This window comes from Hermetia illucens, chromosome 2 (genome assembly GCF_905115235.1).
Source record: "Hermetia illucens chromosome 2, iHerIll2.2.curated.20191125, whole genome shotgun sequence".
Lineage (NCBI taxonomy): Eukaryota > Metazoa > Arthropoda > Insecta > Diptera > Stratiomyidae > Hermetia > Hermetia illucens.
Window position 1 is genome coordinate 100,770,822 of NC_051850.1, and position 20,574 is coordinate 100,791,395.

The 20,574-nt window shown below is 42.9% G+C and overlaps 1 protein-coding gene across 4 annotated transcripts in view; it reads right to left on the reverse strand.

Annotated features, from left to right (window-relative positions):
* Positions 1-20,574, reverse strand: part of LOC119649946 — a 542,569-nt gene that overhangs the window by 78,760 nt on the left and 443,235 nt on the right. For all 4 annotated transcript variants that reach the window (XM_038052366.1, XM_038052367.1, XM_038052365.1 and 1 more), the window contains one exon: positions 8,633-8,820. In XM_038052366.1, coding sequence (XP_037908294.1) covers positions 8,633-8,820 — 188 coding nt within the window. The remainder of the gene's footprint in view (positions 1-8,632; positions 8,821-20,574) is intronic.

The window sequence follows — 20,574 nt, forward strand, 5'->3', positions numbered from 1 at the left end:
CTCCAGAGCGAGAGCAATTGACATTAAGCGGGATGAAAAAGAGAAATCTTGGTACTGGTGGCTGCGGGATGCCGGTTAGCGGTGGCCGTGCTCAGTCCTGCTATTTGTTTTTTGGTGGGGCTTTGTAAATATGTATACATTGAACGGGTGCTGATTTTGTCTCCAGTTGTAACTTATAAATACATACGTTATTATTCTTTGTTTTTTTTTGTATGGATGTTATTTTAAAAAAAAAGAAAAAATGTGTAATATAAAATCTATAATTATGATAGTTTTAAGAACAATAATTTAAGTTAAAAGTGTCTTTTGAAGCGATTAAATATTTATTATTACTTTTTATATTTCTTTATTTGCCACTAAGGCCAAGTGAATTCTGTCGGGTTTTTGACCATTTCCCGACAACTTATTGTAAAATTAGATTTTCATTTCTTACTGTTTCTCTTCTCTGTCTGTAAATCGTTATTCAAAAATTTTGAGAGCCCACAGTGGCCATTAGATTTAAGTTATTTTTGCTATTTTAAAAGATTGTTTTTTATTGTTCATTTTTCCAATCCATATACTATTGTTACCTATTTCTTAAAAATAAAAATGATTTTAAAAAACAAAAAAAAACAAAAAACATGTTTCAAAAAAAAAAGAAAAGAAAAACCTCTCCTTTCTGATAGTTACAAGCCTATCTTCATCTTTTCAGTTTCCGCCAAAATCTTCGAGCGGTCCATCAAATGTCTCATAATAAACACTGCAATAGAAACAATTCTATACCAGACTCATAGTTCGTCAACTGACCGGTTGAACACGCCCTCTAATCATTAAAACCGATATCTTACTTGGATTTAATTTTAATTCACCAACCATAGCCTACTTCCCTGATATAACAAAGCTTTCGAATCCATATGGCAATACTCTTCTTATCCGTACTTCCTTAGGTCCCTAGATGAGCGGACGGTAATCTCATATTAAAGTTCTGACAGAGTATATCCAAAAGCCTATTTCTAACATCGTCCTAATCAAGATCCTTCAATATGGCGATGACCTCATCATCTAAACCCCCACGAAAGATATTATGTATTTCGACGAACTTTACCGGTACTTGGCAAGTTGAAAACTTTCTCTCAATCCCCAAAAGTGTCAGCCGATCGTCTTTCGCGGGAACAGAGTGAGGATAACATCGAAAATATAGTATCAAGCACTTGCCATTCAGCATCCATTCAATTCCTATCTTCATCGTTAAACAAGCTGTTAGTCTAAGTGTTACAATTAACTCTAACCTATCTAATATCCACACGTCAACAAGGTATTAAGCCGTGTAAATGACGCCTTTAGATTGCTACAACCATTATCCGATTTCATAAACTCACCCCGCAAAATGTCAAAATTTTCTGCTACGAGTATAAGCAATTATTTAGACCTTTGATTCCTTTCGGATTATCTTTTGGTTTGGTGTTTCCCCGCAAAACATAAATAGGTCACGTCTCAAAGAAACGCAGATGTTTCGTTACTGTACTGGCATATTTCAGAATGACGATGGCATGAATTACATCTCCAATTAGATTTTTTATGATCCCGTATGGACGGGCGGTAAAACTCGTAGAGAGGTTACGGCTACATCTCAGCCCCTTAATTTTGAGTTGAAATCGATTAGGAAAATTTTTTCTGCAAGAAACAATTTCCGCAACTGCTCAATAGTGATAATCGCCTATTCAACAGCAAAAGTAGAGTAGTTACCTGCATAGACCGCCATTGCCAACACGTCCCTCCACCCAAACATATGCTATTTACTTTTTGGTGGGTTACAGCCCGTCAACCACACTTTACTTGAAATGCGCTTGAGTTCCATCCACGATTGCGCTCCTCTACTAGGCACCAAGTGCCTTTGGGTGGCGCACCCGCCGATCATCATAGGAGAATAGGTTCCACTGCATGGCGTAACCCGTAATAAAATTATCGCCTCTTTTTAAAGTGTGACCTATCCGATGCTACTTCCTCGTTTCGATCACAGCGCGTACGTGTGTCAAGCCTGTGCGCCGGTCGAGTTTTGCGGTTGTAATAGTATCAGGCCAGTGGACTCCGCTGATACGCCGCACACATTTGCGACACAGAAAGAAAGTTAGCACAGAGCAATCTCAACTTGATTTTGGTGTTGAGATAACTGCATTTGTAGTCTTTAGACTAGGCAGCGAAAGCGGATCTAGTGCTATTGCCACCGCCCAATAACACCACCTTCCCCTATATGTATCCTTCCTCCATCCATTCATGCAACATAAGAGGGGTTTTTCCTGACTTTCCCCTCTATAGCATTAGCCATAGAATAAATTAATACTACCGTAAATTAAGTCTAGTATTAAGCAAAATGTTAGTCTCCAGGTAAAGTTAAGCTGTTAGAGATAAGTCTAGTATTAATTTTAGTCATAAACTATCTGTAACAAAATCAAAGAAAATAAATTGAATGTGCTAAGAAAAAAAAAACCTAGTGCTATTAATGTGTTGGGCAACATCCAGTTCCGTTCCAGCAAAAGTAGAAATCACGGTTCCTAGGTATACAAATTGATCGACGCCTTCGATGTTCTACTCATTAATGCGAATATGGAGAGTGCGATGACCTGTCAGACCGAGAAGATTGATTTTGTTGGTCTTTATCTTCAATTCGACTCTATTTGCATTTCTGTTCAAATCCAGAGTCATTTGGTCAAGTTTTATGGCCCGTTTAGAGAGTAAAAATGTCATCGTCCATTGAAATCCTCCACGTCATCGGGATAAAGCAGCATGAAGAACATCACCGATAATAAGAAGGAATAACATCGGTGACAAGATGCCATGGCGGATTCCGCTTTGGACCTGATAATAGCTACTAATTTCTCCGGAATGCTCTCCTACGTAGAGTACGCCGGATACACTCCTCGTTGACACTGTCGAAAGCTTTCTCGGAATCGATGAAGAGCAGGCGAAGCGAAGATCTAAACTCCGCGCACCGCTCTAAGATAATCCGTAGGGTATTGATGTAATCAATACAGGAGGATCCAGAGTGGAAACCAGTATGCCCTCTGTCGATTAAGCTTACGGGTTGCTCTTTAATGAGTTGCAGGATTATTTTAGACAATATCTTTGCGACGGAAGGAAGCACGCAGATACCTCTCCAATTGTCATAACAAGAACAGGTGTCTTTCTTCGGAATCTCAATGAATGCCCCACCCACCCAGCCCCCTATTCAAGATTGCCCTATGATTGGCAGTAGTAGATTTCCAGTAACTGTAAGGGCAGCGATAAATAGTTCTGCAGAGAGGCCGTCAAGACCAGCGGCTTTACTCCGTTCGAAAGCCTTGATGGCCGCAATGATTTTGCCTCTGCTTCATCCACAAGAGGAGGAACCTCCGCGAATGTGATAAGGTTAAGAACCGTAGTGAAGTATTCTTTAACCTCTTCAGTTGTTCGTCATCCCGGATGAGAATTCGAGGGTTGACGTCTTTCACAGGACCATCCAATGATACAACCATAAGCTCTTTCGTGATGTGGTATATATCTCTGAAATCATTGCGTTCTTCGGCATCTTCTGCTACTCTGACCAGAGCAATTTCAAATTTCCTTTTGCCACGGTGCACACTACGCTGAACTTCTCGGAATTTTGCTCGGTCTCGAAGTTCGAGCGCGTCATGCCCGCTATCACCCGCAGCGGTCAACAGAGCCTTTAATCACTTCCGTTCATCAATCTGCTTCCACGATTCCACGATCTTATGACGCCCCTTCAGGACGTAGCCGATGACCTGTGCAGTACCTGAAAAAAAAAGCATTTTGGATGGTTTGCTCATCGATATTCTCAGGCGTGTTACTCAGTATATCTGCCAACCGATAAAAAAGATAGCTCTCCCATTGTCAAGTAAGAGTTGCATCATACAAGTGGCCAATGTAGAACTTGGGGCGGACGCAACACGAAAGATAACATAAGCGACCATCAGATGGCGTTCTCTTTCAAGTCGATGTTTGCGCCTCTGATGTTACGCACATTCAGGAGATAACTCCCAAATCTACTGCTCATCAGGAAGTGGTTCATCTGATTGTTTGTAAGGTGTCGGTTAGTTAAAAGCCAATTGACCTTATGACAGGTTGTGTGATCGAACAATGTGCCACCTATTAAATTGCAAGTTACAGAAAATCACAAACCTTCCACCATTATCATTACGATCTCCAAGGCTTTGTTTCCCGATCCTGATCATCACGAGCAAGTTGTTGTCAGGTTTCACCTTGGTATTCAGATCACCCATCACGATCGCAAGTCATTTTTAGGAAGTGTAATAGCGTATAATCGCTCGCAGAAAGCATATCGGAAGTCTAGTATATAGTACTGAAATGTGATGCTTTTTAACTTGGACTTCTAGGTCAAGAGGGCGCGTCGTGCAGTAGCCTTCAGAAAAAACCGGGAATTTTGAAAAACTGAAAAAAGTTTCCAATAACCTTGGAGACGACGTAAAAATCAGGTAGACTGCAGAAAGGTTATATAGGTTTTGACAGATCACGTCTTGGCTATATAAAGTGTAAAAGGGAATCTTAATCTTGGTTTCGATCCCTAGATGGTCGTTGCCGGGTTGAAAATTATGCAACGGTTTCCCTAATTCTTTTATTTTATTTGAATTTTTGTTCTGGGCCCACCAAAAACCTTCGACTAATAACGGATATAATTAATATGATCTTTAGGTATGAATTATTGTCCGGTTTGGAAGTCCGCTCTCCCATGATGTAAATTCTGCATAAATCTCTTGGCATGTTTTTATCATCATCAAATAGACTGATTTTGGGGTTTCGGGACGTCGTCGTAGTGAGTGTAGTGAGCGAGCTTTTCACAAGAGTTTCGTAATAATTAGCCTTCTTCAATTCAATTTGTTCGTCTTCATACCAATCGCAACTTCTTGGTTTCCTCAATTGATTGTGCCTATTCCCAAAAGTAGTTGCAAAGCCATTAATTTCTAGTTTTCTTGCAGAGTGCAGCTTTTGAGTGGCAAATATATCTTTTATAGTGATGCCAATTTTCTCGTAGTTGACAAAACTCAGAATATGGATTTCGTAAATCGTGTCTGTTTTAGAAACTCACTTGATTTCGCAACAGAATCCTTACTGGGCTTTTACAGGAATTTCCCTGTTCTCTTTGTTCTCTTCAATTCGGTGCTGCCGTTGATGATGTGTTCTATTGCTCCAAAATCAAAGAATTATTTAATCCTTAGCTATTCCGCTACATCAGTTCTTGTTGCAAAATAAATAAGACTTGGGATTAATGTTGCGGCCTACCCCTGATTTTACGTGCCTCCCAGTATTTTTCAGCATTCTACAAGGTGTGGCAGCATATTTTCCTTTTTTCAAAACTCAATAAAAACTATTGTATGCATGGGAAAATATTTATTTATTTTTTATAATGTAGGTACATGTCTAAAGTTTTTATTTACATTGTTTTGAAGATCAAATCTTTTAGGTGACGTCCCCCATTCTCCATACATTGCGTAAACCGATTTCTGGCGTTTGTCATGACTCTTGTTAGCATAGCAGGCGTTATGTTGGCAATTTCTTCTTGGATGTTGGTCTTCAAATCTTGTAGGGTTTTTGGACGGTTCACATAAACACGGGATTTCAAAAAACCCCATAGAAAAAAATCACAAGGGGACAGATCGGGAGAGCGTGCCGGCCATTCCAAATCGCTTCTAATTGAGATAAGGCGCTCTGAAAAGTGTTCCCTCAAAACAGCCATCGATGCTCTTGAAGTGTGTGCTGTTGCACCGTCTTGTTGGAACCAAGTGTCCCCCAAATCCAAATTTTCTAGCCGCGGGAAAAAAAAATCTGTAGCATGTTTACATACCGGTCCGAATTCACTGTCACTGTAATCTCATTTTCCTAAAAAAACCAGGAACCAATAATTCCAGCTGAGGAAATTGCACACCACACTGTGACTTTGGGTGAATGCAAAGGCTTTTGATGCAATTCTCGAGGGTTGGTGTCAGGCCAGTAGCGCATGTTTTGTTTGTTAACCGACCCACACAAATGAAAATGGGCTTCATCGCTAAAAAAAACAATAGCACCCTCGGGAACGACATCAAGAAGAAGCTCACACGCGTTCATCCGAGAATTGAAGTCACTTTCTGAAAGTTCCTGTACTATCGTCATCTTATAGGGATGAAAATGAAGATCATCACGAAGAATTCTTCTCACAGAACGATCGGATAGTCCAAGGGCAGATGCGTGTTTGCGCGCAGAACGCCGTGGCGATCGCAACATTGACGCTCTCACTGCTTCAATGTTCTCAGGTGATCTAACGGGCCGAGGGACTTCAGTTCTTCCTTTTGTCGCACTTGCAGTTTGTCTGAATGTAGTGACCCATGTAACAATTGATTTGCGGTCTGGGACGGGAGCCAACGGGGCTAAATTAAAGCGATTCCGAAATGCACGCGCAATAACCGAACATCCGCTTGAAAAGTAAACCTCAACGGCAAAGGCACGCTCCCCACTATTCCAACGCATGATGGCGACTGAACCGTGTCGGGACAAAACTTTACAGTATCCCCTCTTGAACGAGACCACTAGCGCTCCGCTATGACATCAACTAACTGAGTGGCGCGCATTTTAAAAAAGGAAGTTATGCTGCCGCACCCTGTATTTATTCATTTATGTCTACCTTTCTTGACGCCGTTGCAGATTCGATCCTAGTTGGTGACGTGTTCATATTTCGGATGCGATGCAATCGCTGTTGAGGATTGAAGTTTACTGATGCTAGTCCTTATTCCGTTGCATTTGGTCGATTACTTTAATTATTTCACATTTCTTTATCAAGTTTCAGAAAGTTTAGCTCAGGGTGTCATTCTTGATAAATTGCAGTTCCCGTTTTTGATCACGCTCACGGTGAATTTCTAATCGCTTTTCTTTGGCTGTTTTGTCTGCGGGGTTGGCGGTCGGCGCTCATTCGGCGGTCCTTTGTAGTGTATGACAGGTTAGGTTATCTACAGAATGGTACTTTTGAATTTATTGTCACTCTAGACTCAGAAACTATTATAGTTTCAGGTTTTCTTTTTATTTAGCATTGTCTTGTTCTGTAGCATGATCGGATCGTTCGGTTCGGTACTTTTCTCGGTCATAGACTTGGTGCAGGTCAACGCTATTTCGACTGGTTCTTCAGTTATTTCCTATCGATTTGAACGTTTAAGTCAATGTTGGCTAGTGAGTCCTCATCAGCGTGATCATGTCACTTAAAATCTAACTTCCAATTTTCTTAGGATGGGTGCAACGCCATGCCGATTACGAATGTCCTCTTTTCGGACGTGATCATAGCGCTACTCATCGAATGCAACTCCTTCGTCTCCGTTATCACGAGGTGATGTTTATTGTCTTTGGTAGCTAGGCTAGAACTCGAAACCATAGACGGTGAAATTTGGTATTTTAGGCGTTCGTTGATGCGTTGATCGCAAAAGAAAACGCCAGTTCTGGAGTACCAATTCACCTACGTTGTGCTAATGCGTTACGTAATTTCATTGTTTGGTTGAGAGCATCGATCCAAGATATTTAAATCACTCAGTTCTTGACTTTATTTAAACCAAATAGTTGGTCAAATTATAATGAAAATTTATATTTGATACATGATGATAGCTGCTGACAAAGGAAGATCAAATAAGGGCATCGGAAGTGTAAATGGGAGAGTAAGGTGTGCCATATAATATCGTTATCTGGGACCTTGAGCCGGATACCGGATATTTAGAAATATTAAGGAGTTTTCAGAAATTAAATCAAAACGAAAGACTGTAATGACTTAGTTCACGATTATCTAAAACCGTCTGAGTTGGCCAGAGTTGACCTAAAGGGGAGAGCTATCCCAAAAATGAAAAAAAAACTTGGCAAGTTGACCGTGAACGTCCACCGGCAAATATTGAAGCTCCACTGAAGTGTTAGCTAGACTGGTGCCTTTTGAACAGTTCAGCCCCTCATGTGTCATTGTGTATGTGTACAAAACTTTACGTATCAAAAAAAAAAAAAATTGGTATTTCGGACGACAAGACCGAAGAAAATACATAAGCTAAAACTGGAAATGAAAAATAATCACACGGTTGTACGCGTAGTGCCGTAGAACTACAGACCCTAATGCCGCGATCGAGAGGGAAGATCCATGAGGGATCACATCAGCAATCGATGCTTCTCCTGTCTCAATTGTTCATGAGCCATGGCCTTCAGGGTTCAACCTTGCCTTGGCATCCGCAGACCATAAAAATTAGGACCAATTTGCCGATTTTTTGGGTTTTTGCGAGAGTACTCCCCTTTAGTTCAACTCCGATCGCCTGGGGTGGTTTTTAGACTATCATCAACTTCAACTCTAGTCACTAGCTGGTTCACAATCTGATATCATTCCGGATTTCTCTGAAAGTTGTCGGACCCTCTATATCAAAGCTAAAATTTGAACGTGTGCCTGACATGTTTTACTGTGCATAGTGTGATATAGAATTAGTATAATATGTTTTGATATAAAAATTACTATAATTTTGAAATACCGTTGTGTTTTTACGTGAATTCCACTGGGTGTACGACTACTTTGGCAAACGGCAAGAGAAAGAAATTTGAGTGTATAGAAAAATCCTACTTACGATTCAGGATGCTTAAGAGACATTATACTTACTTGTTAAGTTTTACCATTAACACTAGTGACCGTGTCTCACTATAAAATATGACCGGTCCCCATGATGTTCCGCACCACATTCCTCCGATGGGAGTTCTTGCTGCTTCCGACACTTGCAGGTATCCATCCGGGCAGCCGTCTTGTGTGTATGACGTGAAACGGCCCAACGTGAAACTTTCCAGAGTGACCTGAAATGATATTAGTTTTATTTCCAAGGAAGAAAAAAGGTCTCGGTAGCAGCAATTAAGAGTTCCTTCCTCATTACCTTCAATCCGGGTAGGATAACAGTAAAAGAGGCTAGCATTCGTACAAAAGATATCGTTAATTAACTTTTGAAAGACCTCTTAAAACGAAATTTGAAAGTTTGTATTTGTATTTGGGAAGATTCAGGAAGGTGATTTGCACTTTCATGGTTATACGCTAGATGGTCTGGTCGCATTGGAGGACTTTGAGAAAAATTCAAGGATCCAATGACGGAAAATTAGGGATGTTTAATGTATACCCATATAGGAGAGAACTTTGTGGATTGCGGTTAACATTTTATGCGAGGGAAAAGTTTTTTCATTACAGTCTGCTGATATTAGCTTATAAATTCCAGATTTATTAATTCTCGTTTTAGTGAGGGTTGGATAATATAAAGTAAATCAAGTGTACACCAGAAATGGAGAGAAAAGCGGAGGTTAATATCCTTTTTTGTTTACATCATTGTTGTATCTAATTGCTGCCGAAGCTGTTACACAATTAATAGTAAACAATAATTATTGTTGTTGCTATCCATTAGTTAGAATTGTTTCGGCATAAATTTTTCATTCATTCATAGTGGTAAAAGGAAAAAGTGATACCTTGAAAATATTCATAAAATGGGGAAGTATATGGAGTATGTGAAACGTTTAAAACAAAAATTCTTGAAAGCATAAGCATTTATGTAAGTTCATTGATTTTCATTGAACTTGAAAATGCACTGCGTAGGATGTCCGTTCACGATCCACCCTTTACAGCCTGAGAAAAAGAGAAAACACTCTCAGAGCGAATGGTAAGCTTGGAGATAAGTAGTAGCTATGTAAAATAGAGACATAAGGAGGATACGACAGGACAGTCGGTGGAATAAAAAAAGGGCTGGGCTATTTTGCTTCGCTCACCACGAATACTAATGGTAATAATACAACTAAAGCTTTAATGGAAAGCCATATCAATCGAATTGATCCAAATTGCACGATGTTCAAAGAGAAGGATGTTGTGCCCGGAGTACCGAGGAGCCGTGTATGGAAGTTGAGGATGAGCCCGAAATAAATCAAATTCAAATACTGCGGAATGGCGTGGAACTTACTTTCGCGGATTATTGGTGGGAAAGACTGCAGTGACCGCGGCTTCTCGACTGGAGCGGAATTTCATTCGCCGTTTCTGAATTAATTGGCTCAAATAATGCATTCTATAATATGCAATTACCTTAACTTTCGCCGCAGATTGCACATTGAATGCGTTCGGGCGAATCGATCTTGACAAAGGGGAATGATTTGTCACATCCGTAGGCGCATGCGCATGTTGCTATAACATGAACTCTCGGAGTTCAGTCGGTTCAAGGCGAGCGTAGCGGGGTTGGGACCTGTTTGTGGGGGACAGCTGACGAGCGTCCGGTGGCTTGTGAATTTGCGAGCGAGGCGGTATATGACAGGAGTCTTCCAAGAACTAATGGCTCGAAAATACAGTGATCACAGTGAATTTGTAGTTATTTAGGCATATTTTTAAAATAAACTGAAGTTGTGTCTCAAAAATATCATGTTACTTCAATATTTCAATGAAATCAGTATTTAAAAAAAAACTCCGTGAAAATTGAATTGGGAAACGTTGGGATTCTGAAAGGATGTTGGCGAGCGAGGAGATGGATGTCGTGGGGGCGTATTCGGAAGGTCTATGAGCTAGCGGCGGATAGTTTTCGATGTTGTGACTACGGGCGATCGTTTCTACTTTATTGTTATAAATATGCGTGCTAAAACGACGTTAATCAAGTTTTGGGAAATTTGTATGTGGGCATGAGGCAGCAGGATGAAAAGCGAAAGAAAACATAGCCTGCCAAGCGGACGTGATTAACGAACGACAAAATGTTCGTCAAAGAGGAGCTTGCTTTGCTGCTGGTGATGTGAATTTCATCAGTTTCTCGCTGGAAAAATCTTGTAATGATTTTGTGGTGAAGCTTTAGTTTCGTGGAGCTGTGGGGACACCTTCCTCATTGAGTGTGCGACATACAGAGAATATCGCATTTGTTGCCTCCAAGAATTTCTGGTCGGAGTGTGTGCGAGACATTTTCCTGTTCGCATGTGCGGGGCTGAGTGGTTAGAGCACTAGGCTACCGTACGGAAGGTCGCGGTTCAAATCTCACTGGTGACAGTGGAATTTGTATCGTGATTTGACGTCGGATACCAGTCGACTCAGCTGTGAATGAGTACCTGAGTCAAATCAGGGTAATAATCTCGGGCGAGCGCAATGCTGACCACATTGCCTCCTACAGTCTACTGTAGTGTACCGTTACGGTCTTGAATGAAGTGCTCTAACACACTTCAAGGCCTAGATCCAATATGGATTGTTGCGCCAACGATTATTATTATGTGCGGGGCTGGGAATACTCAGGAAAGAAAACAAAGTAAAGAAAAACTTTATTTTTACTACTTACGAGGAACCACTATCATGGTTTTATTTGGAAACAGGGAATTACTCCTGTTTCACGCTGGAAAAATCTCGTGTTTATTCAAAAGTATTCCGGTATATTTTTACAAAAAAATATAAATAGAAATATAATAAAATACTGGATATTTTATTATGTTTCTATTTATATTTTCTTTTTTTTGAGATATATATGTAAAAACGATAGCAGATACACACCCCGCTGACTTCGGAGTGAAAAGGTGTAAGTTTTTTCCCATTCATTTTTAAGGTTTTGTTTGCAAAACAAAACCTTATTAAAATCGGTTCAATGTCTGTCTGTCTGTCCGTCTTCTTTTTTTTAAGGAGATGGAAATCTTCAAAAGACTCTAGTCTGGGCACGCCAGAGTGTGGGATTTTTACCCACTAAAATCACCCCCAATTCCCCCCTACCCCGTGGAACCACTATAAGGTATTACATCACGGGGCGGATTCAGCTCGCTCTAGCTTAATCCCATTTCTTCTCTACGCGGCGCACGTGACCGCGTTTTTTTCCTTTCCTCTGCCTTTCGCAATTTATCTTGAATGGATGCGATCATGGAGTTGACCGCATCCCAATTCTCTTGATGTGCTAGCGACGTCAAATCAGGATATAAATCCCACTGCCACCAGTGAGATTTGAACCGCGACCTTCCGTACGACAGCCTTGTGCTCTAACCACTTAGCTATCCGGACACATCCCAATGCTCTTGCAATCTATTTATGGATCTCTCCCTCTCAACGTTCTTCGTCTGCAATAAAAAAGAGATTCGCTTCGCATGGTATATATTCGCCATCTCATCTGCCAAGATGTCAATGGGCATCATTCCAGAGATGACGAATGCTGCATCATCTGAGACAGTCTTGAAGGCAGAGCATACCCTCAGAGTCCTCCTGTAGACTGCATTTAGTTTGCTAGTGTTTACTGACATGCGCAACGCCTCGCTTCAAACTGGGGTTGCATAGAGCATGGCAGAGGTCACCACCCTGGCTATAAGCAACCTAGAGGTATGCCGTGGCCCTCCCACGTTCGGCATCATCCATTGATTGCTTCGCTTGAGTATAACTCAGCATCTTCGAGATGCTTTGCGACAACAACCAGCACTATGTCGTCAGCGTAACCCACCAATGTGGCTTCCTCCGGAAGGAGAAGATTAGGTACATCGTTGGACATGATGTTCCACAATAGTGGGTCTAATACCGAGCCCTGTGGGACACCCGAAGAGACAATGTACTCCTGGGGTCCGTCATCGGTGTCATACCAGAGCCTCCTTTCAGTTAAGTAACTATCGACGATAGCAGCAAGATAGGCGGGAATACCAACCTTCGTTAGGGATTTGCGTATTAGATTCCAATTGGCCGAATTGAATGCATTTTTCACGTCCAGGGTTACTACCACGGAATATTTGCTGGTACTACTCTTTCCGTGGATCGCATCTTCGGCCAAGCCAGTAACCAATTTGATGGCATCAATGGTTAATCTCGCTTTTCGGAACCCATACTGCCGATCTGAAAGGCCGCCTTGGTTCTCAACAACCGGGAGTAATCTATTATAGATTACCCGCTCTAACATTTTCCCTACCGTGTCCAAAAGACATAGGGGTCGGTATGACGATGGTTCACCTGGTGGTTTACCAGGCTTAGGCAGAAGTACCAACTTCTGTCGCTTCCATGCCGCTGGAAATATTACTTCGGACATGCACGCTTCGAACAACTCAGCGAACATGTCCGGCCTGGATTTCATGGTAAGCTTAAGGGCCTTATTCGGTACTCCGTCCAGTCCCGGGGCTTTATTCTCTCCTATTCTTGCATAGAATCCACAAACTCGTCTCTGGTGACTGGCGGAATTGCCGTCACATTCAGAGGTGGTTGGAATGTGTCGGTGCTCTCCTCCTGCTGGGGGAATAACCCCTGGATGATTTTGAGGAAGAGGGTGGGACACGTGATCTGCGGAGGTGAACGGCCTCTGAATCGTCCCATCACGATTCCATAAGCTCTCCCCCACGGGTTTACGTCCACTTTTGAGCAGAGCTCCTTAAAGCATTTCCTCTTGCTTCGCTGGATGGCGAGCTTGAGGATTTTGCGGGCTGCCTTATAGGCGCACTCTTTCTGAACCTGATCGACTCTACCTACCGCCCTCTGAGCCGCTCTTCTCGCTCGGTGGCAGGCTGATCGAAGGCCGGTCAGTTCATCATTCCACCAGTAGTTTGGTCTTCTACGAGGGAATGCGCACCTCCTAGGCATGGACGCGTCACATGCTTTGGCGATGCATTGAGCCAGATGGACAGCTCTTTCCGTAGAGGCGCCTGCTATATCAGGTTGATCCAACAACACCTCTAAGAAGCTCTGCTCATCCAAAGATTTTGCAGACCAGCCTGAAATCTTTTTCGGTTTTGGGCATGACATCTCTTTGGCCTGAGGCTCGACACATGTCTCAAAGACGATTGCCTGGTGATTGCTGTGGGTGTAGCGTTCGCTGACGCATTAGGACATATCACGCGCCAGCGAAGCGCTGACAAAGGTCAGGTCTACAACCGAGCCTGACCCCCCTTTCTGGAAGGTGTTTACAGCACCTTCGTTAGCCAAAACTATGTCCATCTGCGCGAAAGCTTCTAATAAACTGCGCCCCCTAGCACTTGATTCTCCGCTACCCCACTCTAGGTCCCAAGCATTGAAATCACCAGCAATCACATTTAGACTTCGTCCCCTTGCGTCGAGAACAAGATTATCAAGCATTTGCTCGAATTCAGATAGTGTCAAACTTGGTGGGGCATAGCAGCTGTATACAAATACACCACTTATTTTCGCCCACACAAAGCCACTGGCTGCCTGACTTGCAGTACATTGTATGGCCTGTCGACCGCAAGCCCATATCGCCGCTCCAACAATCGAATCTGTGACCCATATGCCACCGTGACGGTTTCTATATGGTTCACTTATGATGGCAATTTCCATCTTAGATTCGAACGTGGTCTGCTCAAGTAAATCCTGAGCGACCCTGCAATGATTCAGGTTTATTTGAATAGACCTCATTTTCTCATTTCAGTGAGCGTCTTCCTAAATTCGGGATATTTACTACTTCCGGCAATATGCCGGTTAGCCTGTCCCTGTTTTACTTCGTGCAGTAGCCATTTGGGGTCCCTATTGCACTCTCTGGCAATATGGCCTTTCTCCCCACACCTTCTGCATCGATCGGATCAATCAATGCTGCTGGTGCACGCCTTCGCGAAGTGCCCAAACATGAGGCATTTAAAGCACCTCTTCAGTGAAATTTGTTCTCTTAAACGGTAAAAAACCCATCCAATCCGAACCCTTCCGGCAGCCAACAAGATTTGCGCTGCCTCCGCTGGTACTCGTATTGTGGCCGGTTGAGTACCACCATAGGCTTTTCGTAAGCCCACAACAGACTCCTCTGTAAGTTCTTTCAACTTGAATTGCTCTGCTCCTTCAGAGCAATACAAATTTCTGCTTTCGATGTTACTTCATCGAGATCCTTACATTATAGGTAGATCTCATCTTTTTGGGCACGCACTGCGGCATTCTCCCCAAGTGAGTTTTTCACTTGAGTGCGAAAGTCATCAGTTTTGCCACCGCTGGATCTTTTCAGCTCGAACATGAGATCCCCTTTCTGGGTTCTTCGGATTCTGTTTACATTTCCGCTCAGATTTTTTAGGTCGGGATCAGCTATGACCTTTTTGAGTATCTTCGCGTAGGACAGATTGCCCTTACTGGAGATAACAATCGCATCTGGACGAGTTCGCACTTTTGCTTTTTGTTTCGCTTTTTTGTTGGTTACTTTAGTCCGTCCATCGTTTTCGTTCGTCTTGGGCTTCGCAACGCTGGTCGAGTTTCCTAGATTTGCTGTACGCTTTCCTCCTTCTGAGCTGTTGGTGTTGGTTTTCAGAATGTCCCGTCCGACTTTTTTTCTCTGCCTGCTGATTATTTGAAGGATCCCCCTCTTTTTCACGTACTCGTTTATTTCGTCGGGATTCGATGTTAGCACGGTTAGGCGTCACGTGGGTCTCTTGTGATACTGTTGGCACAGCGGGGTTCGGTGTATCCTTATTATTCTTTTCCTCCATCTGTGATCTATTATATAATAGAAGACTCTAATAGCCCTCACCATATTCTTTATGGCTTGGTGCACGTTGTGCTTGTTATTGATAAACTCGGACAGCTCAACTATTTTGGCCCCAAGCTGGGTGAAGGGTAATTCCTCCGGATCGGGACTCTGCTCCCTATAAGCCCCGGCAGGCTTACTCCTTTTATACGCTCCTTTACTTTTGGCGTTTATAGACCTTGACTGTACCTTATCCTTTACCGTCTTCGACATTGGTGGAGATCTTATAGTTGACGCGCTTCTTTTGAATGGATTCCTTTCCTGGTCATGGAGTACTTCCTGCTTTTATAATATCATAATAATAATAATCGTTGGCGCAACAATCCATGTTGGATCAGGGCCTTGAAGTGTGTTAGAGCACTTCATTCAAGACCGTAACGGTACACTACAGTACACTGTAGGAGGCAATGTGGTCAGCATTGCGCTCCCCGAGATTATTACCCTGATTTGACTCAGGTACTCATTCACAGCTTAGTCGACTGGTGTCCGACGTCAAATCACGATGCAAATTCCACTGCCACCAGTGAGATTTGAACCGCGACCTTCCGTATGACAGCCTAGTGCTCTAACCAGTGAGCTATCCGGATACCTCCTGCTTTTGCGCATCTTTAACATATGTGGGGGTGTTATCATGGTTTTTGTTGTCCAGCGATCTGCCTTCAGTTCATCTTTGTTTGCTCTTGTTATTGGTGTTCTTAGGTTGTACTTTGCTTGAACATCTCCTTCTCTAGATCCAAATCACTTGTAGCATTATATGCCAAGGTGGCCAAGTTGTCCACCACCGAGGCACTGCGGTCGAGGGATATCGACGACCGGGAGCCCGCTTGCTCACTCCCAAAAGCCGTCGGTACTGGGGTTGCGAGCCCCTGCACCGTAAGTTTCCTCCTCTTGTCTTCCAGTGTGGTTTTATGTTCTGGGTATCCTTCCCATAGCCATTTTTGTCTGCGCACCAGAGATGAGCAAACACTAGCCCATGCACAGTCAGAAAACACATATTTACACATCAATAGGTATGCTTCAATCCGCCAGTTGGGGTCGCGCCTGATGGGAGATCTGGCCACTCCTCCTCAGTGTCTGTCTGTCTGTCACACGGACTTTTCTCCAAAACGACAAAACCGATCCGAACGAAATTTGGTGGACATATGGGAACTATGAAATCCCACGCAAACAGCGAGTGACATAAATTTAGGTGGAGTTTAAAGGAGGGGCCGCACATGTGCAAAGGAGGATTAAATTTTTTTTCACGGAATATAGTGGGGTATGAAATGAAAGGTATCGGTTAGTGCTTTCCGAAACTGATGTTAGTGCGTGAATTGAAAAGTTTGCGAATAAGGAGTCAAATTGTACGCAATTAAAGTGAGACAGGACTCATTTTTGGAAACTACCTAACCCAAAAATCCTGCTAATAATATTAAACTCCGAGTGTGAAGCGTATGAGGTTGGCTATTGTCAATACAGTGCTTTCCATCAAATTATTTATATAAATCGCTTTCTAAAAGACGTCATGCACTCATCGCTCCTCACATTTTTTACTTTCTCTTCAGTCTTTTTCCCGTTCACAAGCGGGGTCGGCTCGTCGTGATCGGTTTCGCCATTTGGCTCTACCAAATTCCTGATTTCGATGCCATCTCGAGGCTTTTAAATACCCATCCACCGTATCAAGCCACCGTTGTTTCGGCCGGCCTTTCGGTTGTTTACCTTCGACTTCGATGTTCAGACCAGTCTTGGCAAGTGAATTCTCGTTAGCACGAATTTCGTGACCATACCATCGAACACGCCTCACTCGCAGTTTTTCTACGATCGGTGTGACCTCATATCGATCGCGGATATCCTCATTTCGGATATGATCAAAAAGTGTCACGCCACAAGTCCAACGCAACATCTTCGTCTCCATTATCGCAAGACGTCGTTCATTGTCTTTTATATTCGGGCAACACTCAGAGCCATAGAGGGCGGCAGGACGGACGACATTTAGATTTGAGTCGTTCGCTGATATGTCGATCACAAAGAACACCAGTTGTGAGATGCCACTTCATCCAGGCTGCGTTAATGTGCGAAGCAATTTTATTATGCTGTTCTCCATTGGCTGATAGCATTGACCCGAGATATTTAAATCGCTCAGTTCTGGGCAGGACACTGCCGCTAACAGAACTGAGTGATTTAAATACATTGAGTCAATGTTATCAGTCAATGGGGAACTGCGTTATGTTCTTCACATAGGGAAACACAAAACCTTTTATATCTGAAACGTCAAGGCGGGAAGCCTTGTTTGCCTTGTTTTACATTAATTTTATTCTTTTATTTATATTCCGAGTTGTCACAATCTCGGCAGATCACAACATCGAGCATGTATGCAGAATGGTGTACTTCTGCATGGTTTGAACCAGACTGTGCGAAAGTCTCTGGGCATCAAGAGAAGTCGAGAGGGATTTAGGTACAATACCTGTAGCTGACAATATTATGGGAACTACAACGCTCGGGACGCCAAATTTCTTTGATTTTCCGAGCCAGTGGCTCATAGTTAACCTTCTTCTCCATTCTATTTCCGTTCGATGTTGCTATTATGGGTGATAGCAATATAAATAATATACGCGGAGCGTCCTGTCTTGTCAACTTACAGTACGTCAGGCTTGTTATGTGGAGTATGGCGATCAGTCAGAACTTCCTAGTCATAATACATGCAGTAGGCAGAACTATCAAGTATTGCTTGCGGCTCATAACATGTTCCCGTGATCAGCCCATGCTTATATCCAAGGTTTTGATGGATAACCTTACATAAAGCATTATGCCTGGTGATGTATTGCACCGGTGCCATAACAGTACAGCCAGAAATGAGATGGTCCAACGTCTCTAATGCCGAACCACATTCTGCACTGATCGTTCTCCACCCGTTCTTTCATGATGACCTTTTTATAAGCTTGGGCGGCAACCACCCCGTCCTGAGTAGCACACCTGAACTTCTCCGTCTCAGCAAAGAGCTCCTCAGCATACAGCCATCTATTCGACAAATGCTAATCGACAAATGGCTGCCAAAGACAACTCACGTGTTTACCGTGCATTGTCTTCGACTTCCATTCATCGATCCGCTCTTGGTTCGACTTCACCCCACTCAGAGGACTGAAAGATCGACCCTTAGAGTTAAGTGGAGTCAGCCCACAATCTGCCTTACAGGCAGCTACATGCAAGGGAGTCGCCTGCTCTTTGCTGTAAAAATAAGCGCGTAGCGAGTCGACTTGGTGATGACGTTGTGCGGCCACGTTAACCACGCCCCTACCTCCGATGTCACGAGCCAGGTTCATCCATACCAAGGAGGCTTCATTGCAGGCAAATCAAGAACAGATCAGATTTTCTCTTTGCGGCAAGCGATGGAAAAACTGTTGGAATATGGACATCAGTTGCACCATCGACTTTAAAGTTGCCTATGATAGGATAGCGAGGGTAAAACTGTACACGGCCATGAGAGAATTCGGTTTCCCGACGAAATTGGTAAGATTGACTAGGCTGACTCTGACCAATGTGATAAGCTAGATAATAGCAGCAGGATCACTCTTAAGACCATTCGACATCAACAATGGTGTATGAGAAGGGGATGCCCTATCGTGCGTCCTCTTTAATTTGGCCCTGGAGAAAGTGATCCGTGATGCTGAGGTAAATGAGACGGGTATGATCCTCTTTAAGTCCACCCAACTTTTGGCCTATGCTGACGATACATGACCCGACACGTACAAACTGCCTTCATCCAGATCCAGCAGGCGGCGCGAGATTTCGCGCTGCACATCAATGAAGACAAGACAAAATATACGGTGGCAACGTCAGCATCAAAAACCATCCAACCAATGACATTAAACCGCACTGGTCAAACGGGAAGAGTAAAGAAAGGAGAATACAACTTTGCGACCGTTGATAATTTCTCCTAACCAAGGTCGAAAATCACCATCGATCACAGCTACGACGATGAAATCCGCTCACTGTTGTTGACAGCAAACAGAGCCTATTTCAGCTTACAAAAACTGTTCCGCTCGAAACGTCTCACCATAGGGTCAAAGCTCTTATTGTACAAGACAATGATCTTGCCAGTCCTCATGTATTCCTCGGAGACTTGGGTCCTTAGCAAGAAAAGTTGCGAACTCTTGGCTGCGTTCGAGAGGAGAATACTCTGAAGAATTTTTGGCCCGCTACATGAGGTTGGACTTAATCCGTATGGAAGAGGATGATAAAGCCCGGAAAGTCTATAAGCGCAATATTTATGGTAGAAAAAGAAGACGAGGCAGACCCTGCCTAAGATGGAGCGATGGCATAGGTCAGGACGCCAGACAGCTTTTAGGGATATCGAATTGGTGGACCTCGACGCAAAACCGGGATATCTCGAGTACCTTATTAAGGCAGGTCTAGACCGGATACCGGTTGTTGCGCCGTTGATGATGATTATGATGGTAATGAAAATGATTAAAAGGTATAGAAAATTGTGGGTCAGCAACTAGTTAATTTCGAGGTGAACTGATTTTTGGATTCAGACACACGGATCGACACGTTTAGTGGGAAATTATTTAAAAAGTATAGTATAAAGTAGCAATCAAGGAAGGAGAAGTAAGGAGACCTTAACATAACAACAATTGTTTGACAGCCCACCTTGATGAAATTCCGCAATCTGCTATGAGTTGTTTACGTACGAATCCGATCCGATCGAATCGTAAAACGACTCAGAAGCTGGGATAACTAAATCGTCGCAAATATCAGATCGCTGCTAAGGTCTTCGAATTGCGGGACGCGGTAATTAGACAGACTGCCGGAGGATATTTATTTGGGAGACCAAATCTCATTTAGCAATCAACCCGAAAGAATAAATTGAAATATGCTTTTCTGAGTACACACGAGTAATTGCACGCGGGTTGTACTTATAACTCAGGTACTCAAATCTTGCGAGAAAAACATTGGCAGGGAGGATTTCTAAGTAGGAACCTACGAATTTGTGGGCTGCAAAAAGCTGTAGGTGGTAGGCACTTAGAAGTGAAGTGAAGTGTGATACTATGGTTGAGGGCCATTGATAGCTTTGCGATCGTCTGAGCAACTTTAGTTATTCATCCATTTCAATTGCTCTTATGGTTGCCAAAAGAATAACACCATTTCAGATTTTTTTTTCAATTTG